The sequence below is a fragment of the Coturnix japonica genome, chromosome 6 (genome assembly GCF_001577835.2).
Source record: "Coturnix japonica isolate 7356 chromosome 6, Coturnix japonica 2.1, whole genome shotgun sequence".
Taxonomy (NCBI): Eukaryota; Metazoa; Chordata; class Aves; order Galliformes; family Phasianidae; genus Coturnix; species Coturnix japonica.
The window spans coordinates 1,848,500-1,865,250 of record NC_029521.1 but is presented as its reverse complement, the minus strand read 5'-3'; the positions used below and the strand labels follow the sequence as shown (position 1 = coordinate 1,865,250).

Below are 16,751 nucleotides of genomic sequence, written 5' to 3'. Positions count from 1 at the left end.
GGTTTGTAATGGCTCTGAGCCATGCCTACTGCCTACAGCAAATAGTGTGGTGGGCACTTGTAGCCTCCCAGCAGCATGGATAAGGGTACCTACAGTTTTCACTGTTACCTCCTTCCTGCCAGCTATTAAATGCAAATACCTGCTGTGCAGAAAGGCAAGTACAACAACCACCTTTCATGCCAGCAATGAAGTCAGTCCTGCATCCACTTTCATTGATGACACCTGTCACTGTCAGGAAGAAGTGCTTACACAGTGACAATTCCTGCTGTCATTTCAAGATACCAAGTAAGTGACCTCTAAGTTACGTCTTTAGTAATTGGTGAGAATGTCGTATCCAGTTCCTTACTGATTGCAGTAGCAAATTCTCTTCTTGGTGAAGTTCATGTGAATGAATTATCTCGGCCCATTTGGATTGGGCCACTTCATGCCCACACAGAGCCTTCCCTCAGCTCTGACACTGTCTGGCTGCACTAACAGCAACTTCAGCAGTCTGCAGGGCAGTAATCCCACCTTTCTACATCGCTGACTGTTCTAATGTGTGCAATCAGAGTAATCCCAAAGAATGTGTGCCAGACATGTACGTGGTATGGGGTTTTATTTATTTAAGAATACATTCCATGGCGTTACGTGATCTTCATTGTCCAAAGCTTTTGCCCCAGGAAGTTGCTTGATTCGCTACATTTTTTACAGCTTTTTCACCGGTTTCAGCGACCTTGTAGACTTCATCCAGAGCTTTTAAAGAAAGAAAAACAAAGGTAACTGCAGCATCACTGCAGTATGTTCCCCTTCCCCACCAGGTGGGGGTGGGAGGGGAGGTGAAGAGGGGAAACCATAGAGGGACCCATCTGGGATTTCACTGGAATGACAATGAAAGCAGCAGAAACGTGACCTTACCTTTCTGACCAGCATCCTTGGCCTGTTCCACTACTTGCTGCACAGTCTGGCCCACCGTGTTAACTGTGGAGTAAAACAGCATCAATTAAGGAGCTATTGGGCAGGTGCTAATTTTAGTTACTAGCAAAGACCAGTTGTGCCACTCCAAACTTAGAAAGGCTCATGGGACTAAGCCTCCAGGGTACGTGTGGGCACAACTGAAGTACTTTGGAGATGACGTAGTTAATGGTTGCAGAACCACCAGTTGGACGATATTATTCTAGTCTCAGAACCAGCACAAAACCCCTTTTTGTTTTCATTTAAAGAGGGATTTGGAGAATTCAAGAAGACTAATACCATGTCTAACACTCCCACATCAGTCTTCTGGCATAGGAAAAAATTGATAATGGTCCTCTAATGTTAAGAAATAGAGCAGGAGCATGAAAGTCTCCACAGAACATGCATGTCTAGGGCTGCCGTAAAGCAAAAGCCAGAGGAATTTTTCATTTGCAAACATGAGTGCTTGCCAAAGTCGTAGTGTTTTCCTTCCATGCTTCAGCATGAAGATGTTCTGAGAATCACCTCAAATTCTTTGGAAATGGAGTCACCAGGAGTGTTGAGGGGTCTTTCCTCTTTCTAGTGAACCTGGCCCAGGGACAAGTAGTAAATAAGCAGCAGGTTTCCCGTCTGCTTCATTGAGCACTGCCTAGAGGATCTGCACATTAGGAGATAATATTAAGGAAGAAGTCCTTAAAGTTGTATTTCCACTGCATTTGAGGTCACCTGCAGCGCCCAGTTTCACTCTGAATGCCATTAGGTAAACTCAGCTACTCCTACTGTATGAAGCACAGACTTCTGAGGAATTGCATCACAGCAGTCTTTGTGCGAGGGCTTTACGGACGGTGGCTCACCTAAATGGTACATTGCTTCATCCTGGGGCTGAAAGCATCACAGCACCAAACAAGCTGCAGGTGCCCTGAGCCCAACAACTGCGTCAGGGCTTGGGATGGAATGAGCAGCTACAGCATCAGCTGGGCACATCAAAGACCTCGGAGCTTCAAGAAGCAAATCCATCATGGTGTTGCAGAGCTCCTATTTAACATGGCTGTTCAGGTTTTAAAAAGTTGTTAAAAAGTTATGCAAAACCTAAACGGCCTCATTTTCCCTCTCAGCTCTCTGCCATCCCCATCCCTTCAACACATCTGGCACCCACTTGGTGAAGGTGTGCAAGCAGCATCGGAAAGCCAGCATTTAATTCAGGTCCCTCACTCTCTCTAGCACCACTGGGGTTTGAGAGCAGCAGCCACGTCAACCACACCCTCAAGAAGAGCATCTGCAAAGCTGTGTTCATGCATGAGATATCCACCCACGCTGCAGGGCCACAAGCCCACAGCATGTTGGAGGCACAAGGAAAGCAGCCTATGGTATTTACCTGCCGCCTGCGCAGCGCTCTCGGCCTGTTGCGTTGCTTCCTCGGCGAGCTTCTTCCCAATCCCAAACATGGCTTCTGCTGGTCTGCTCTCCCCACAGAGGATGGGTGATCGAGTCTCTAAGTTTGGTTCTGTTACAGTGTTCAGCAAAGTGCAGCTTTATATAGACAAAGCAAAACTCCTCCCCGTAGTTAGAGGGCAAACACAGGCTGAGCGGGACGCGGCGAGCCCTGCTCGGTGATTAATACGCCAGGCATAAAAGGGCGAAGAGGCATTAGTGTTTGTTGTGCTTTCCTCCCCAGAGAGGGGGTGGGGATTCATCAGAAGAAGTTTTCCATGGCCCAGGAATCAAAGCTTTGTTTTCCATGGCAAAAAGTTGGTAAACAGAGTGCATTCCACAGCTGTCCTTACAAAACCTTCCCAGGAGGCTGCCAGGGCCAAAAAACATCCCAGTCCTCAGCTGAAGAATTGCCTAAACTAGCTCTGGTATTTCAAAGCCTTACATAGAAAAGTATCCAGTTTCAGAGGATTCTTGCTCACTTTTTTTCCCCTCCGGGCAGGCTTAAACTCATAGTTATAAAACAAATGGGAGGAGCTAACCCTGCTTTTTTGAAGAGTACGTGTTGAAATGATTGTTGTGTGAGATGAACCCAGCAGTTTTGTACTCTGTCATAACACTGCCCAGCAGCCTGTCCCTGCTAGCCCTGTGCCCTGGGAGCTGCAGGCAGCAGGCCAGGCAGTGCATCCATCCCCCTCCAGCCTGCCCCAGTCCCTTTGGGAGGGCTCATGGTGCTGCCCAGCTGCTCACACACAGAGCAGCTATAACACACTATGTACAAGGATCTCCCACTGCTGAGAAGCTGTTGTTGCTGGAGCTGAAGGGAAAAAGAAAAGGAAAAAAAAGCATAACCTGCCCCAGAAGAAGATGCTGGCTGGTCAGCTTGACCTTCTGCTCCAGGGATGTCTCTCTCCACACCAGACAATTCACTTCTTCAACAACAGCTCCTCTGCCATTTGCTCACCTGCATTTCAGCAAAGTATCACTTTTCTTCCAAGCACTGCAGATCCTCATTGACATACAAGAGGACATTGTGCTCAATTAAATAGGGTACGGAGGGGCATCTCCATATCATGTTATCTTCAACAAAACAGCATGAGACAAAAGGAACCATTTTGTTACAAAAACCAAAGCCTTTGACCTCAGGAGAACCTGACGAAGTTTAGAATGGTTCTACAGTGCAGTAAAAACCCAAAATGCTTCGGATAACCCAGAGCAGCATTAGGCCAGTGGAAACCTATTGCACAACAGCAGGGCTATAGAACATTCACCTATTGTTCTCCACAACATCCTCGGCTATCTGCAGCCAGATCCACGTTCAGGAAGTGGCAATTTCCTGGCTCTGTGCTGCTGCCTCACTTGCTGGTGGTGACAGATGTGTGAGGCAGTGGGTCCTGCAGCCAGCAGCAGGCCCATTTGCATTAAGGCATGTGGTTTAGTAGGGAAATACCTGTGGTAGCTGAGTGGTTGGACTGGATGATCTTGGGGGTCTTTTCCAACCTTGGTGATTCTATGATTTTAAGTGCCAGGGGATGTTCAGGTTGGCAATGTGGAAAATCTCTTCTCAGAAGGAGTGGTGATGCATTGGCACAGGCTGCCCAGGCAGGTGGTGCAGTCACTGTCCCCGAGGGTGTCCAAGAAACGTGGAGATGTGGCACTGAGGGACGTGGTTGGTGGGCATGGTGGGGGTGGACTGAAGGCTGGCCCTGATGATCCTAGAGGTCTTCTCCAACCTTAATGATTCTGTGATTCTATGGAAAGCTGTTATGAGCAGCTGAGACAGTGGACTCAGTTCTGACATTTCATCATTTTGGACTATGGGCTGAGATGTCCCCAGTGCTGGTGGCAGTCAAGGGAATGAACCTGAGCAGACACACTGCTGCAGTCACAGCCAAAGGCCGGAGCTGATTCTGATGCTGAGCACACACTTGGCCCCACCATGCAGCTGCACAAGGCGCTCACATTGCTCAGTTCCTCAGAATCACAGAATCACAGCATTATCAAGGTTGGAAAAGACCCAGAGGATCATCCAGTCCAACCATCACCAATACTTCCCAGCTAAATCATATCCCTCAACACAATATCCAAATGTTTCTTGAACACCCCCATGGTCATTGACTCCACCACCTCCCTGGGCAGTGCATTCCAGTGCCTCACCACCCTTCCCGAGAAGTAATATTTCCTAATGTCCAGCCTGAATCTTCTGTGGCACAGCTTGAAAAATATTTAAAGATCCTTCCACGGGTCTCAACAGCCCTCAAGCATTTAATGGCGACACTGGCCCACACAGGCAAAATGCCCAAATCCCCTTTGCATGGCACTTTGAGGCTCTGACAGCTGAGGGCACACTCAGGAGCAAATGGGAGGGAATGTGAGAGCTCAGGTGTCAGATCAGTTCATGTGTTCCTCTGGGCAGTGGCATGTGAGGCCATAACTGGCACTTAGCTTTCATGTGCCATCTGGAGCCATTAATTGGGATGGGAATGTATTGTCCCAGGCTGTGACTCAGCCACCTCTGTGGAGCATAGGGGAAGGAGAACCCGAATGCTTCAAGGCCAAAGAGCACTGTGAACAAAGCCGTAGCCCCATTTGTGGAGCAAAGCTTTACAGTTTAGATCTAGAAATTCATGCCAGCAAGTGACTCAGACTCACAGGTCCTGTGCAACATCATCTGCCCCCGGGACAAAGGGGCTGTGATATGTGTGTCCCACCCTGCACTGTGCTGGGATGCATCCAGGCAGAGTGCTGCAGGGACAAGGAAACTGCACTGCAAGAGTCTGCTCCACAAGCACAAAGCAGTGGGAATGGTATCTGTCTTCTAAGGTTCTGATGGGAAGCAAAACCATCGTAGCCACTTGGGTTTTAGTAATGTGGACTGAGTGGTGCTTTGCAGAAAGTAAGATGCACTGAAGACCTGTGCATGGACCACCACAAACACAGCACGGAGCTGTGAAATTCCAAGCCTGAGTGCTTGTCCTCTGAAGATTTCACCACTGGGGAAGTAACCATGGAAAGCACTAAATAATTAAGTACTGTGGAGTGTTGCCCGGTAACTGAGTGCAATAGTGCAGTACTTTTTCTGTGAGCATGCACTTGGGTAAATATTCAGGCTTTTAGAGCCTTAAATGACTGTGAGCATTGCACTGGGATGCTGTGCAAAGCCCTGGGCTATGTTTACTCTCTGGTGATGTATTACCTATAGGTTCCTCTGGGGGTTTTCAGCATGTGCAGTACCTGTGCAACCCGTAAGCAATCCCTGTGCCCAGTGGTGAGCAGCCCTTTTCCAGGGCTGCATTAGTGAAGGTTGGTGCTCCCCAAAGCCCCACCATCACCAGCTCCTGGCCAAGGAGAAAGCCCAGTGACACAAAACCAGCACATAATGAGGCTCTCTCCTAGTAGTGAAAGTCTTAATAGTAATTTTATTTATGTTACTCTGGAAATACAGCAAAATGGAATTAGCAAACAACTGATAGGAAATACAACAGCAGCTTAACTTCTCATTACTGGAAGGGAACTGAGTTTAATCACACGGATATTCCTGTACTCCAGAATAGTACCAGCTCTGCTGTTTCTGTGAGTACATTGAACAGATGTGGCAATCACTGTTGCACTGCTACAAGAGCAGGGCAGTAACTGCCAAAGCCTTATGGTCCACTTTGAACAGAACATGGTGAGCAGATGTTACGAGACACACCGAGATGTGTTTTTCCCTATGGGAAGGATGAGGAGAGCATTCTGCCTTATGATTTTGCATGTGGGGAGAGAGCAGTTATCCAGATCTCAAATAGCTTTTGCTTCCTAAACAGAAGAGTCGGGAATTGCAAGGGTGAATTTTACATGCAATACTGTTTGCTTACATCTACATCATTTCTTAAATCCACATTTTTTCCCAAAGCCAGACACTGCTTCTGCAGCTTGTCCGGCTGCTTTTTCTACACCATCCTGCGCTGTCTTACAAGCCTTATCCACAGCTGGAAGAGAGGGAGAAATGCAACACGTAAGCAGAAGGCCTGAAAAAAGTGCAAGCTACTTCATTCAGTGCAAATAAAGGGGAGGTGAGGGGAGGGGAGAACATATTTCCACTATAAAAATACAGAGGCATATCTTGCCAGTGTCTGGTGTTAAGAAATGGGCTCAGGGCTCAGTGCTGCCTATGAGGGACAGAGGCTGGGGGAGATGTCTGCTGGTGAGCAGAGCTACCGAGGAACACATCTGCCACCTTATCCCATCAGTGTTGTGAAAGGCCATAACAGTCACCAAACCTACCTTTCTGGCTGGCGTCTGTGATCTGGCTGACTGCATCCTGAGTGGCCCGTCCCAACGCACTGGCTGTAACGAAGGACAAAAGAGCGTGCTATCAAGAGCTGTGCATGCAGTGATTTATTACATTTAAAGGAGAAGCTGTAATATATGGGCACAGCAAGGCTGGCTCCCAATGCACACTACTTGGTCCTGCAATGTGAGAGTATGGCGGAAACATAAGCACAGGTTTGCAAAGCCTGCAAGATCTGGTGGTCACTGATGAAGAAGAACACAGCAGGAACACACTTGTATTTTTTGTTTCAGACAGTGCATTGGGTATCGCCAGCAGGCCATTGGTATTCAGGCCTAGCAGCAAACAGTAAGGGTGAACTCCAGCTCTTGGAAGCAGGGCAGCTTAAAACACTCCACAAAGCATGAAAAAAAAACAAACCCACACTGAGCAAGGTAATGTTACACACAAAAGGTTATTTCCACCAAGAAAGATCCCAGTGCCCCCAACCCACCCAGTTTAGGATCTGTGTGGGGAGAGCAGAAGGATAATGTGCTCAGCTGAGCACTGCAGGCTGGTGGGGGCTGTTTGTGCCCAGCTGAGATCTGGAACTGCCCCAGGAACAGAGAGGGAAGGAGAAGCCATGCCCTGCCTCAGTGTGACCTGCCCAACAGCAGGGCAGCAGCTCTTCATTGGGATCTTTATGGCCTGGTCTGTACTGGTGGTGGTGAAATGGAGGTCTTATCACCTCTAATGGAGCTAGCAGCATAGCTTCACATTTAGGTCTGTGTAGGTGAGAGCAGCAACTGACCCCCTGCAAATAGACAGTGATGTTCATCCTCCTTACCAGCATCTTTTGCAGCTCCTTCTGCCTGCTCCTTCAGCCCCTGGAAGCCTCGACCTGACATGGTGGCTCCTGATGTCTCTGCCACAAGAAGTCCAACACCCGGCGATGCGCAGCACACTGCCAGGGGTGTCCTGGCCTGTCTGCCTTTATACGTGTGCCAGGAGTCCTGGTGGTGCTCTGGGGACGGTTGGTGCTATGGGTGGGGTTTGAACCTGAGGAATGAGAGCTGAAAATCTAAACAGATTGTCTTTACCCTTCCCAAAGAGAGGGTGTGCCCAGGTGGAGGTTTCTGCTTCATCGCACTGTCTTTGCTTATAAGTTTGATGTTTTTTAAAAATCAAAGCAAAAAATATCCCATTCCACCAAAGCAGACAGAAACCACTGAACTCTTCATAAAGAGCTCTGGAAAAGTACTGCAGCAGCAGCAGCACCCAAGCACATCCTGCACTCACCCTGCCTGGGCCGCTGCCTGCTCCTTCCATGAGCACAGTGGTGGGCTCACACCTGGAGGCAGCTGCAGCCCCATCTTCCTTTGGGGTTTAGCATCTTTAATCACATTTGATTGGTACAGCAACATTGTTTAGAATCATTTCCTTGCCTAACAACACTGCTTGAACAGAAGTGGCATTTCACGTGTTCCTGCCAGCCTTTGAAATGTGTGTTTTTTGTCACCAATCCTACAGACAACGAAACTTGGCACCAATAAAGCACTGTGCTCAGGCAGAGGAGGGCCACGGCTTTGCCAGCAGAGGGGCTCCAGCTCCTCATTACTGCATTCCAGTTCACAAAAGTGCCTGGTTCAGATGTTCACACTCATACCCACATTGATCTTCCTGAATAAAGATTTTGGGTGGGAAATGGGCATGAGAACAAGACACTGTGGGTAAGCTGGGGTGGGAAGTGACAGCTCTTGTAAGCTCAGTGCTTCATTAGTACCCAAGCGAGCCCGAGCAGCAGAAAACAAGCCTGAACACAACCGCTCCCCTCTGTGCCATCACCCGGGCTGGCACTGTGCTGAACCCCTTCCAACTTCTGCACCACTTCAGGCAGTGATCCCCCTTCCTCCCAGACAGGGCCATTAGTGTTTCAGTTATACATTCCCATCACGAACCTTTCTCAATTCCTTGATGATTTCTTTTTTCCCATACGGTTCTGTTGTTGGCTTTCTGACAAAAGAAACTGAATATTCTAGGTCTAATTTTTGGCAAAAGCACCACCATAGGCCCTCGGTCCATGCTTTTGTAAATCACAGAATGGCTTAGGTTTGAGGGGACCTTTAAGACCAACCAGTTCCAAACCCTCTGCCATACACAGGGCTGCAACTCACCGTCTTAGACTGCCCAGGGCCCCACTCATCCTGGCCTTGAATACCTACAGGGACGGGGCACCCACAGTTGCTCTGCACAGCAGCAGTGCCAGCGCCTCACTGCCCTCTGAGTAAAGAATTTCTTCCTAACATCTAACCTAAATCTCCCCTCTTTTAGTTTAAAGCCATTCCCCCTTGTCTTATCACTATCAGACTGTGTAAAAAATCAGACCCCTTCCTGCTTATAAGCTGTTAATAGCCTGTAACCACCACGGAGGTGATCTGTCCCTCACCTGACAGACCCAACCAGCAAGTACTGCTGGACTGCTCATTTTTGCTCGTCATCTCTAAATTGTGCTGTCTCAGAAAAAGAAATCCTAGGGGTGGGGCAGGGTATTACAAAGTACTTTGAAAGCTAAATGCCAACGTACTGCAGCCTTTGTGCCCTAGTCTCTTGATTTCTGATGGTATTGGCCCACTGCTCCAGCCTCTGAGCACACCTACAGCTTTCTATTCCTCTTATTCCCATGGATTAACTCTTCTTGAATGTGTTTCCTGACCCGAGCTGCATCATTCCATGTGTTGCAAGGTCGAATTGAATTGCTTGCAGGTGACAAGTTAGTTTGGACTTTTGCCTCAATCAGCCCCCTGTGTTTGCTGAGGCTGCAGTCAGACACAGGATCGTGCCAGCTGTGCTATCACAAAGGTTTCTTCAGCATTTTGGGCTGTTCTAGAAGTTACTCTGCATGGCCAGAGCTGAGGTGTGGGAAAGCATTGCCACCAACACTCCCCACTGGTGATGCAGCCTGTCCTACCTGGATGCTCCCTGCCTGGCTGCCCAGACTGCTCCCTATCTGTGCTTCTGCAGCACAGCCTTTGGTGAGCAGCAGGTTGTCTGCTCTAAAGGGAAAGAAACTCCAAACACCTGCTCCTTAATGACCCATGGCTGTGCCTGGAGCCAGCTGGCACCTTTCAGCCCTGGAGTCATTCTGAAAGCCACATACAAGATGCTGAAGGGAAACTAGGAATTGCTCTAATTCCATTCCCACCTCACCTATGGCAGAACATACCTCGAGGCATGTGAGCACCCAGCAGCAGGGGCTGAACCCTGCCTGCATTCAGGTATTTGTGCAGCAATTGAGCAATGCTTTCAGGATTACAGTTGGAGCTACAGGTATGTAAATATCAGCTACATCATTTCCTTCCCACAGGAAAAACAATGCTGCAGCGTCCACAAGTGGTGTGCTGTGAGCTTCTCTCATGAGCACAGAGCTCACTGCTGCAGAGCAGTGCTTCTGCTCTCCTCTCTTTCACCTGTGTTAGTTTGCTTTGGGCAAGGGCAAAGCCTGTATAAGAGAGAACAGGCATTTGGGGATCAGCTTTCCCCTTGTCCTGAATCACATACTGGCTCACCATGCATACCTGCTTTCTTGTGTGCTCTTCTTCCTCTCATGCCCAGTAGGACATTTGGCTGCACCACCATAAAGCAAAGCTCCATACTGGCTTCTCTTGAACCCAGGGGTGCTCTGCCTGTCAGTGACTAAAACCCAGCACTTTTAGATACATTTTAAAGTCCTCCTTCAGCCACGGTCTGGAGATGCCTGTATTTTACTGGCATGTTTGCATGGGAAGAATCTCCTCATCTTGGCAGGACCAACATCTAAACCACATAAATAAAAAAAAATGGAACAAAAAACTTGTTCAAACACTTTTTTATTAGCTAAAATAAAAAATAAACTCCACAAGATCTAGAGACCCCAAAGTGCCAGTGGTGGCGTGGTGGACATGAGCCATGGATCAGTGAGCCCACTAAAACAAACCGGAGCACCAGAACACGCAAAGCTAAGGGGGGTCAGGAAGCCACGAAGAATGTGGGGGCTTGGGGGGGACCCCCAGTACAGTGCCACCCTCTCCTTACAACCAGGAGCCGACTTACATTGTATATTAAGGTTGGTTAATGAGGCGAGTGAAAGACTACAGTGCTGGGCGCAGGCCGTGCCTGCTGCAGTGTCAGCTAGTATTTCCATGTACACTCTTGGGATTCCAGCTTTTGAGACAGAAGTTGATTAATTGCCTTCATTTTCACCCTGTAATTAAGAAGTAGGACAGGAAAACAGTTACACATTTGACAAAGAAAACGTATATAAACGAAGCTAGGAGAATAACTCATCATCGCTCATGGCAACCTTCTGGCCCTGATAAAGGAAGCAGCAAAACATGGAGGAGAACCTTTGAGCTTTGCCAAACAACTGATGAGAACGGGAACGCCAATGTGCAGCAGACCTATGGTCACCACTGCACACAGGGGAAACCCAGCCCCACAGAACAGCCACATGCAGCCTGGAGATGGGGATGGCAGTGAGCAGGACTCACTTACTTACCTCTCCTCCACCTTCTGTGCTCCCTGGTGCAGCTGCCTCTCCCTCAGCCACCGGCTGCTGTGGAGCCAGGTCCTCCTGCAAGGCACAAGGGAGACATTGGCCTCAGATGCCATCACCCACATGGGGCAGGCTGAGCAGGCCACACAAAGCAGCCCCAGTGTTACATGAGCAAACAGAACTCTATGTTTAGCATCTGGTCCATCTTGTTCTTTTTTTTTTTCTGGCATTTTCTTTTGTGTCTCTGCGATCAAACACAACTGTGACTCTCCCTGAGCATCCTGCTGCAGGCTGCTGTCTCTGTGTGGCTCCTATGGGAGATGGATCCACAAGGAAATGAAATTGCCTGCATATAAGCAGCACAAAAACCTCTTCCATTGCAGCTTCAGGCACTGCCTTCTGAGAGCCAATCAGACTATATGCAGGGTAAGCTGAGCACTGGGGATGCTCCTCATGACTAGCACAGCAAGACTTCTTCCCTAGGAAATGTGCCTTGCATTTGCATTGCATCATTGGCTGGGATAATTGCTGCCATATCCTCTGACTTGGCTCCACCTCTAGTCTGCCCTTGAGAGGCCCCATCTGCAGTAATGCATCCAGGACTGGGGTCCCCAGCACAGGAAAGATGTGGAACTCTTGGAGCGGGTCCATAGGAGGCCAATATGATGAGAGGGCTGGAGCACCTCTTCTATGAGGAAAGACTGAGGGAATTGGGCTTGTTTAGTTTGGAGCCCAGGTGCTCTAATGCATGAAACCATATAAATTATGGATACCAGTAATCCCACACAGTGGGAGCTAAGGCTGCTGGGGGACACCACAGTGCTGCTTGGGTCACTTCACTGCCTTCTGTCAATGCGTGTAAGTACAGGGAGGGTGATCTGTGCTCAGGAGGCTGCACCCAAAGGAGTGGGGTTGGGCACATCCACACACTCAGAACTTGTGCTGCTTGTTGTGTCTGTTCAGCTGTGCACTGCCAAGGCTGCAGGGTAACGGTGACTCACCCCTATTTATAGAAAGGGAAGCTACTGTGCTCCCTGAGAGCTTTCCTGAGCAGCAGCAGCAGCAGGAACCAGCACAATCACAGGATGGAGAGGTGTCAGCCTGTGCTGAGGAGCTCTTCTGCCCACTGCTTTCTCACGCGTTCCCTCCCAGCCCAGAACAGCAGGCACAGGAGGGCACCAGCAGGACGGGGTCTGGGTGATGGGATGGGGGAACGTGCCAGGGAAAGGCCTGTGCTGTGATTGAGGAGCAGAAATTGATGGGTGCCCACGTAGGGCAGTGCCTGTCAGCCCTCATCCTTTCATTATAAGGGATTAAGTGGTCCAAGGGAAAGGCACGATGCAACCAGAGAGCAACTAGTCAGCACTGCTGCTCTTCATTGGCAAGCAGATGGATCTTTTTCTCCTCAGAAATAGATTGTCTTGGCAAAACTACTTTAAACAACAACAACAAAAAAGCCAAACGGCCGTTCATTTATATGCCAAGGGCTGCTTTCTTCTATTCTTAAGGGGGAATATTGAATCTTTTGGCTTGAGGAGGGAGACACACAGTGGCTGAAATCAGAAGTTACAGGGGAAAAAGAAAAAGCCATCTCAGGAACAGTGTTCAAGCTTCTGTATTCATATTCATACAAAACACATACACTATGGAAGACCCCTATATATTACCTTTCACAGAGGCTACGAAACATGGTTATTTGTCCAAATATCACCAATGGAAAACTCGAAAATTAAGGCCTGTAATTTATAAGAGCTGCTGTGCAGCACTAAGAAGTCTTACACATAAAGCAGTGAGAACTGATGTTCTGAGATGAGCTGACAACTGAGCCACGCAGAAATGGGAGGGAACTGCAGGGAAGGTTAAGGTGGAAGGGCAACCAAAGGGAAGCATGAACTGCTGGGGAACCCGCTCCATCCCCAGGGAGGTTCAGTGTGTGTGTGTATGTACACGTGCTTGTTCCCAGCCACTCCGTGTCTGCAATGCAGCAGATTTTGTGCTGTGTCATGCAGACAAAAAAGAATCAATCCTCCTCTGAGATGGGGATGCTCAATGGGTGGCAGACTCACTGGAATCCCTCACTGCCCACCACAGGCACTGAGATGTTGTGTGACTAACCTGACTAACCTGGCTTGCCTCATTACCAGCACTATTCACCACAGCCCTCAAAACAGGGTAAAAACAAGCGGGCTCAGCAAGAAGCTGCCCACACTGGACCCCCAGCCAACCTCACATGCAAGTGGCTGCTGCTCATCATCCCTCGGGAAGCATCCTGTCTAACAGCCAGACAGGCCTTCCCTGAGGAGCTGCCCTGCTCCAGCACACAGCCCTCAATTCTGCACTTGAACCAGCTCAGAGCTTCCTGCTGTGAAACCACTAATTGTAAACAGCTGCAGATATTTAGAGCATAATCCAAAGACAAACTCCCTCCTGTAGGCCACCAAAGGCACAAACGTACCTTTTTTACCACTCCTGTAGTGGCCACGATGGTCTCTGCTCCTTCTACTGTCTTGTTGGCCACTGTGTTCACGCTGGCTACCACTGCCTCTCCCACCACGTTGGCCTGCTCCTTGGTCTTCTCAGCAACTGGGATTTCAACAACAGAAAGTCAGTCAGCTGTTCACTGAACGGAAGGTCACACAGAGCCGTGTATTCCCCAGGGACCCCCTGTTTGGCAGAAGCAACGGGGCTGCAGCAACACAGGACAGGTATCTGCATCTCCTTTGGGGCGATGCGCTTACCTGAGGTCACGCTCTGCACTACACCTTCCTTGGTTTTGGTGCCTGTGAGAGGGAACAAGAAGGAACAAGCAGACCATCAGCGTTCAGGCATAAATAAATCCCATTTCCCAAATGAATAGGAAGTTGACTAGAAGTAATCACAGAATGGCCCAGGTTAGAAGGGACCTCAAGGATCGTGAGGTGGCCACAAGCAGGGCCACCAACCTCCACTTTTAACACCAGACCAGGCAGCCCAGGGTCCAATGCAACATGGCCTTGAACCTCTCCAGGGACGGGGCATCCACAGCCTCTCTGGGCGTCAGATGAAGTATAAAACCAAAGCCACGTTTCAGCCGCCGCCGGCGCCGCGATCCGGTGCAGGGGGTGGCACCGCCGGCGGAGCGGAACCGCCCAGAAGAGGAAACCGGATCGGATCCAGCCCGGATCGGGTCCAGCCCCGCGGCCGCACCCGCTGACTCAGCCCGGCCCCGCTGCGTCAGAGCCGTCGGTCCGTCTGAGCGCTCCCAGCGCCTGCCTCAGTTCCGAGCAGGGATGCTGTGCGCCTTTTGCTTGTGAGTCAGCTTCAAACTGAAACGCGAGCTGCTCCGTGTGTTCGTTTGCAGCACGCCTTTAAAAATTCAGGATGAAGACATAACCGGGGCTGCTGCAGATACATTTTGTATTCATTTCATTTCCAGTTTAAATTTCTCTCTACACTTAAAGCTATTGCCAATGTAGATGTTTGAAATACAGCAGCTGCACCCAGCTGTGCGTACGGTAACGGAGGAGCCTGCTCACCCACTTTCCTGACTCCCACACAACTGGAGGGCAGGAAAGCTGTGCCAGGTGCTGCTGTAGGCACCAGGGTGAGCAGGCCTGGGAAAAGAGGACTGCAAATAAGAACCTGCTCACGGGGCTCAACGAATGTGGGTATCTCTAGTGAAGTGAGAGTGATGTGCGTACATGCAGTGAAACAGAGGATTTCAGGATCAAAAGGTGTGTTTGTGGGATCAGGTGCATCCTGCAGCCCCACTCCTGATGCGGTGGGCCGGCCAGCACACACCTCATACCTGGGTGCATTGGGATGGCAGCGTGGGGAAGAGAAACTGCACCATGCAGGCACCCAGCACTCAGCACAGAGCTGCCAGTCACACACCCGCTGCTCTGCCCCACACTGCTGCCATGTCCCCAGTAGCCTGGCTCCCAGCCTGGGAAACTGAAGCACGTTGTGGCTGCAGACCCCAGGATTACACAGCTCTGTGCCAGGGCATCATCCAGACCTCCCACCTCCTCAGCTCCACCACAGAACAGTGTTACCAGACTTCCTCAGAGAGAATTTATGTGGCAGTCCACGCTGCTACGTTTTCAAAGTGAATTGAAAACAGCTCTTACCTACATACATCACACCTTCTTTAGTCTTCTCTGCAGCCTCCGTCACTCCCTGTTTGGTCTTTTCTGCAGCAGCCACCACACCTTCTTTAGCGATGGAGAATCCTTTCTTAAAGACATCCATCCTTCTGGCTGCCCTGGGTACCAGCTGGGTGTGGGGCAGCAGCAAGCAGCTCCTTGGGAGGGGTCCCACAGTCAGCAACTCTACCCTCGCTTTATCTTGCCTCCTCTGCCAGGCTCTGTCTCTGCTCTGGATCCTCTGCTGGAGGAAGCTGGTGTGACAAACCTTGCAGCCTTCTCTGGCTCTTATTGATTAAGTGCACTGCAGAGTAGCCAATGCCTGCGAACAGCTGGTACTGAAATATTAATGATTTGGATCTGCTTGGTAAGATTTAAGGAGGGAGGGGGAGAAAAGGACAGAGGTACGTAAGAGACTTTCTGGAAATCCTCCAGGTAGATAAAGCTTTTAAAAGGAGCTGCGGTGCTCTTGCTCAAGGATGCTCTCATGTGAAGAGGAGATGTTTTATCCAAAGAGCTGAGTTCCTGAAAGCGCCTCTGCCCAGGGCTGCAGCAAGTACAGGCTCCTGAGGGTCCCTGGGAGGAGGAAAGCATGTGAAGTGCTGGTAATAAACCCGACAGGGACAGCACTCTGGGTCTAGCTGTAACCAGAACGCATCCCACACAAAGCAGTAATAAGAATGTGGTTTCTCATAAGCACTGACTGAAGAAGGGGAGCAGACAGCACTTGGATGGGGAGCTGGAAAGCCCACCAGCCACATCTGAAGTGTCTGAAGGTGGTCCCCCCAGGCATCAAGTATAAATCATGGTTTGGGCTTGGCTACACACCCCATCATAATTGTTTTAAATTGAGACAGGGGACAAGGTTGAGTATTAGGAGGAAGTTTTTTACCCAGAGGGTGGTGACGCACTGGAACAGGTTGCCCAAGGAGGCTGTGGATGCCCCATCCCTGCAGGCATTCAGGGCCAGGCTGGATGTGGCTCTGGGAAGGCCCAAGGCTGCAGCCATGGCATGGCAGCACACAGACTGTGCTCTTACTGCTCCTGAGCTCAGCAGATTTATGTGGCTTTGGAAAGTGTTTTCTTACTCCATGCTGAAACAACGGCAAGACTGTTGATCTGGAAAATAAGATAAAGATTTATTAGCCTCTTCCACACCAGTGCTTCTCCTTGCCAATAAAGGAACCACAAATTCCCTTCTGAATGTGGAAGAGCTAAATCTCTTATAGACCACAAAATCTATCGACTGTTAGGTCCAAATACAAAGTGCTAACTTCAAAGAAAGGCCATCCCAGCATGTTGAAGAGCTCTCACTGTTCTGGACTGAGACACATGTGAGACGTGTGTGCCCTCCTGCACCACCCTGCAGATGTCCGAGTACTGCATATGGATCCATTGGGCACAGGGTAGGTGCCCCAGTTTTACTTCATTTGCTATAAAGTGAAACTGTCCATCCTTGGGGCCAATTTACCTTTCCTTAAGG

General features: G+C 49.6%; 2 protein-coding genes and 1 long non-coding RNA gene across 4 annotated transcripts; all 3 read right to left on the bottom strand.

Annotated features, from left to right (window-relative positions):
* Nucleotides 1-576: 576 nt before the first annotated feature.
* ADIRF (adipogenesis regulatory factor) lies at nt 577-2,813 on the bottom strand. The gene is made up of 3 exons (XM_015866056.2): nt 2,306-2,813; nt 895-957; nt 577-732 (listed from the first exon to the last, which is right to left on the bottom strand). Exons 1-3 carry the CDS (start codon nt 2,373-2,375, stop codon nt 635-637), a joined length of 231 nt encoding a protein of 76 aa, XP_015721542.1. The 5' UTR covers nt 2,376-2,813; the 3' UTR covers nt 577-634.
* Nucleotides 2,814-5,751: 2,938 nt separating this feature from the next.
* Nucleotides 5,752-7,662, bottom strand: LOC107315553. Its single transcript, XR_001555961.2, has 3 exons — nt 7,461-7,662; nt 6,628-6,690; nt 5,752-6,332 (listed from the first exon to the last, which is right to left on the bottom strand). It is a non-coding gene; the product is annotated as an uncharacterized LOC107315553 (long non-coding RNA).
* A 2,800-nt stretch (nt 7,663-10,462) lies between these two features.
* On the bottom strand, nt 10,463-15,750 carry SNCG (synuclein gamma). 2 transcript variants are annotated; one of them, XM_015866035.2, is made up of 5 exons: nt 14,087-14,330; nt 13,883-13,924; nt 13,600-13,727; nt 11,148-11,222; nt 10,463-10,853 (listed from the first exon to the last, which is right to left on the bottom strand). In XM_015866035.2, exons 1-5 carry the CDS (start codon nt 14,160-14,162, stop codon nt 10,833-10,835), a joined length of 342 nt encoding a protein of 113 aa, XP_015721521.1. In that variant the 5' UTR covers nt 14,163-14,330; the 3' UTR covers nt 10,463-10,832. The 2 variants fall into 2 exon arrangements, with proteins under 2 accessions (XP_015721521.1, XP_015721520.1); XM_015866034.2 differs by lacking the exon at nt 14,087-14,330 and adding an exon at nt 15,254-15,750 and having other exon boundaries at nt 10,467-10,853.
* Nucleotides 15,751-16,751: the final 1,001 nt, after the last annotated feature.

Coding starts and splice junctions, on each gene's coding strand:
- ADIRF (XM_015866056.2), bottom strand. CDS start 2,375: ATGTTTGGGATTGGGAAGAAGCTCGCCGAGGAAGCAACGCAACAGGCC. Junction 958..2,305: donor GAGCGCTGCGCAGGCGGCAG/GTAAATACCATA, acceptor TTTACTCCACAG/TTAACACGGTGGGCCAGACT. Junction 733..894: donor CAAGGATGCTGGTCAGAAAG/GTAAGGTCACGT, acceptor TTTCTTTAAAAG/CTCTGGATGAAGTCTACAAG.
- SNCG (XM_015866034.2), bottom strand. CDS start 15,374: ATGGATGTCTTTAAGAAAGGATTCTCCATCGCTAAAGAAGGTGTGGTG. Junction 13,925..15,253: donor AGAAGGTGTGATGTATGTAG/GTAAGAGCTGTT, acceptor TCCCTCTCACAG/GCACCAAAACCAAGGAAGGT. Junction 13,728..13,882: donor AGTGCAGAGCGTGACCTCAG/GTAAGCGCATCG, acceptor TTGAAATCCCAG/TTGCTGAGAAGACCAAGGAG.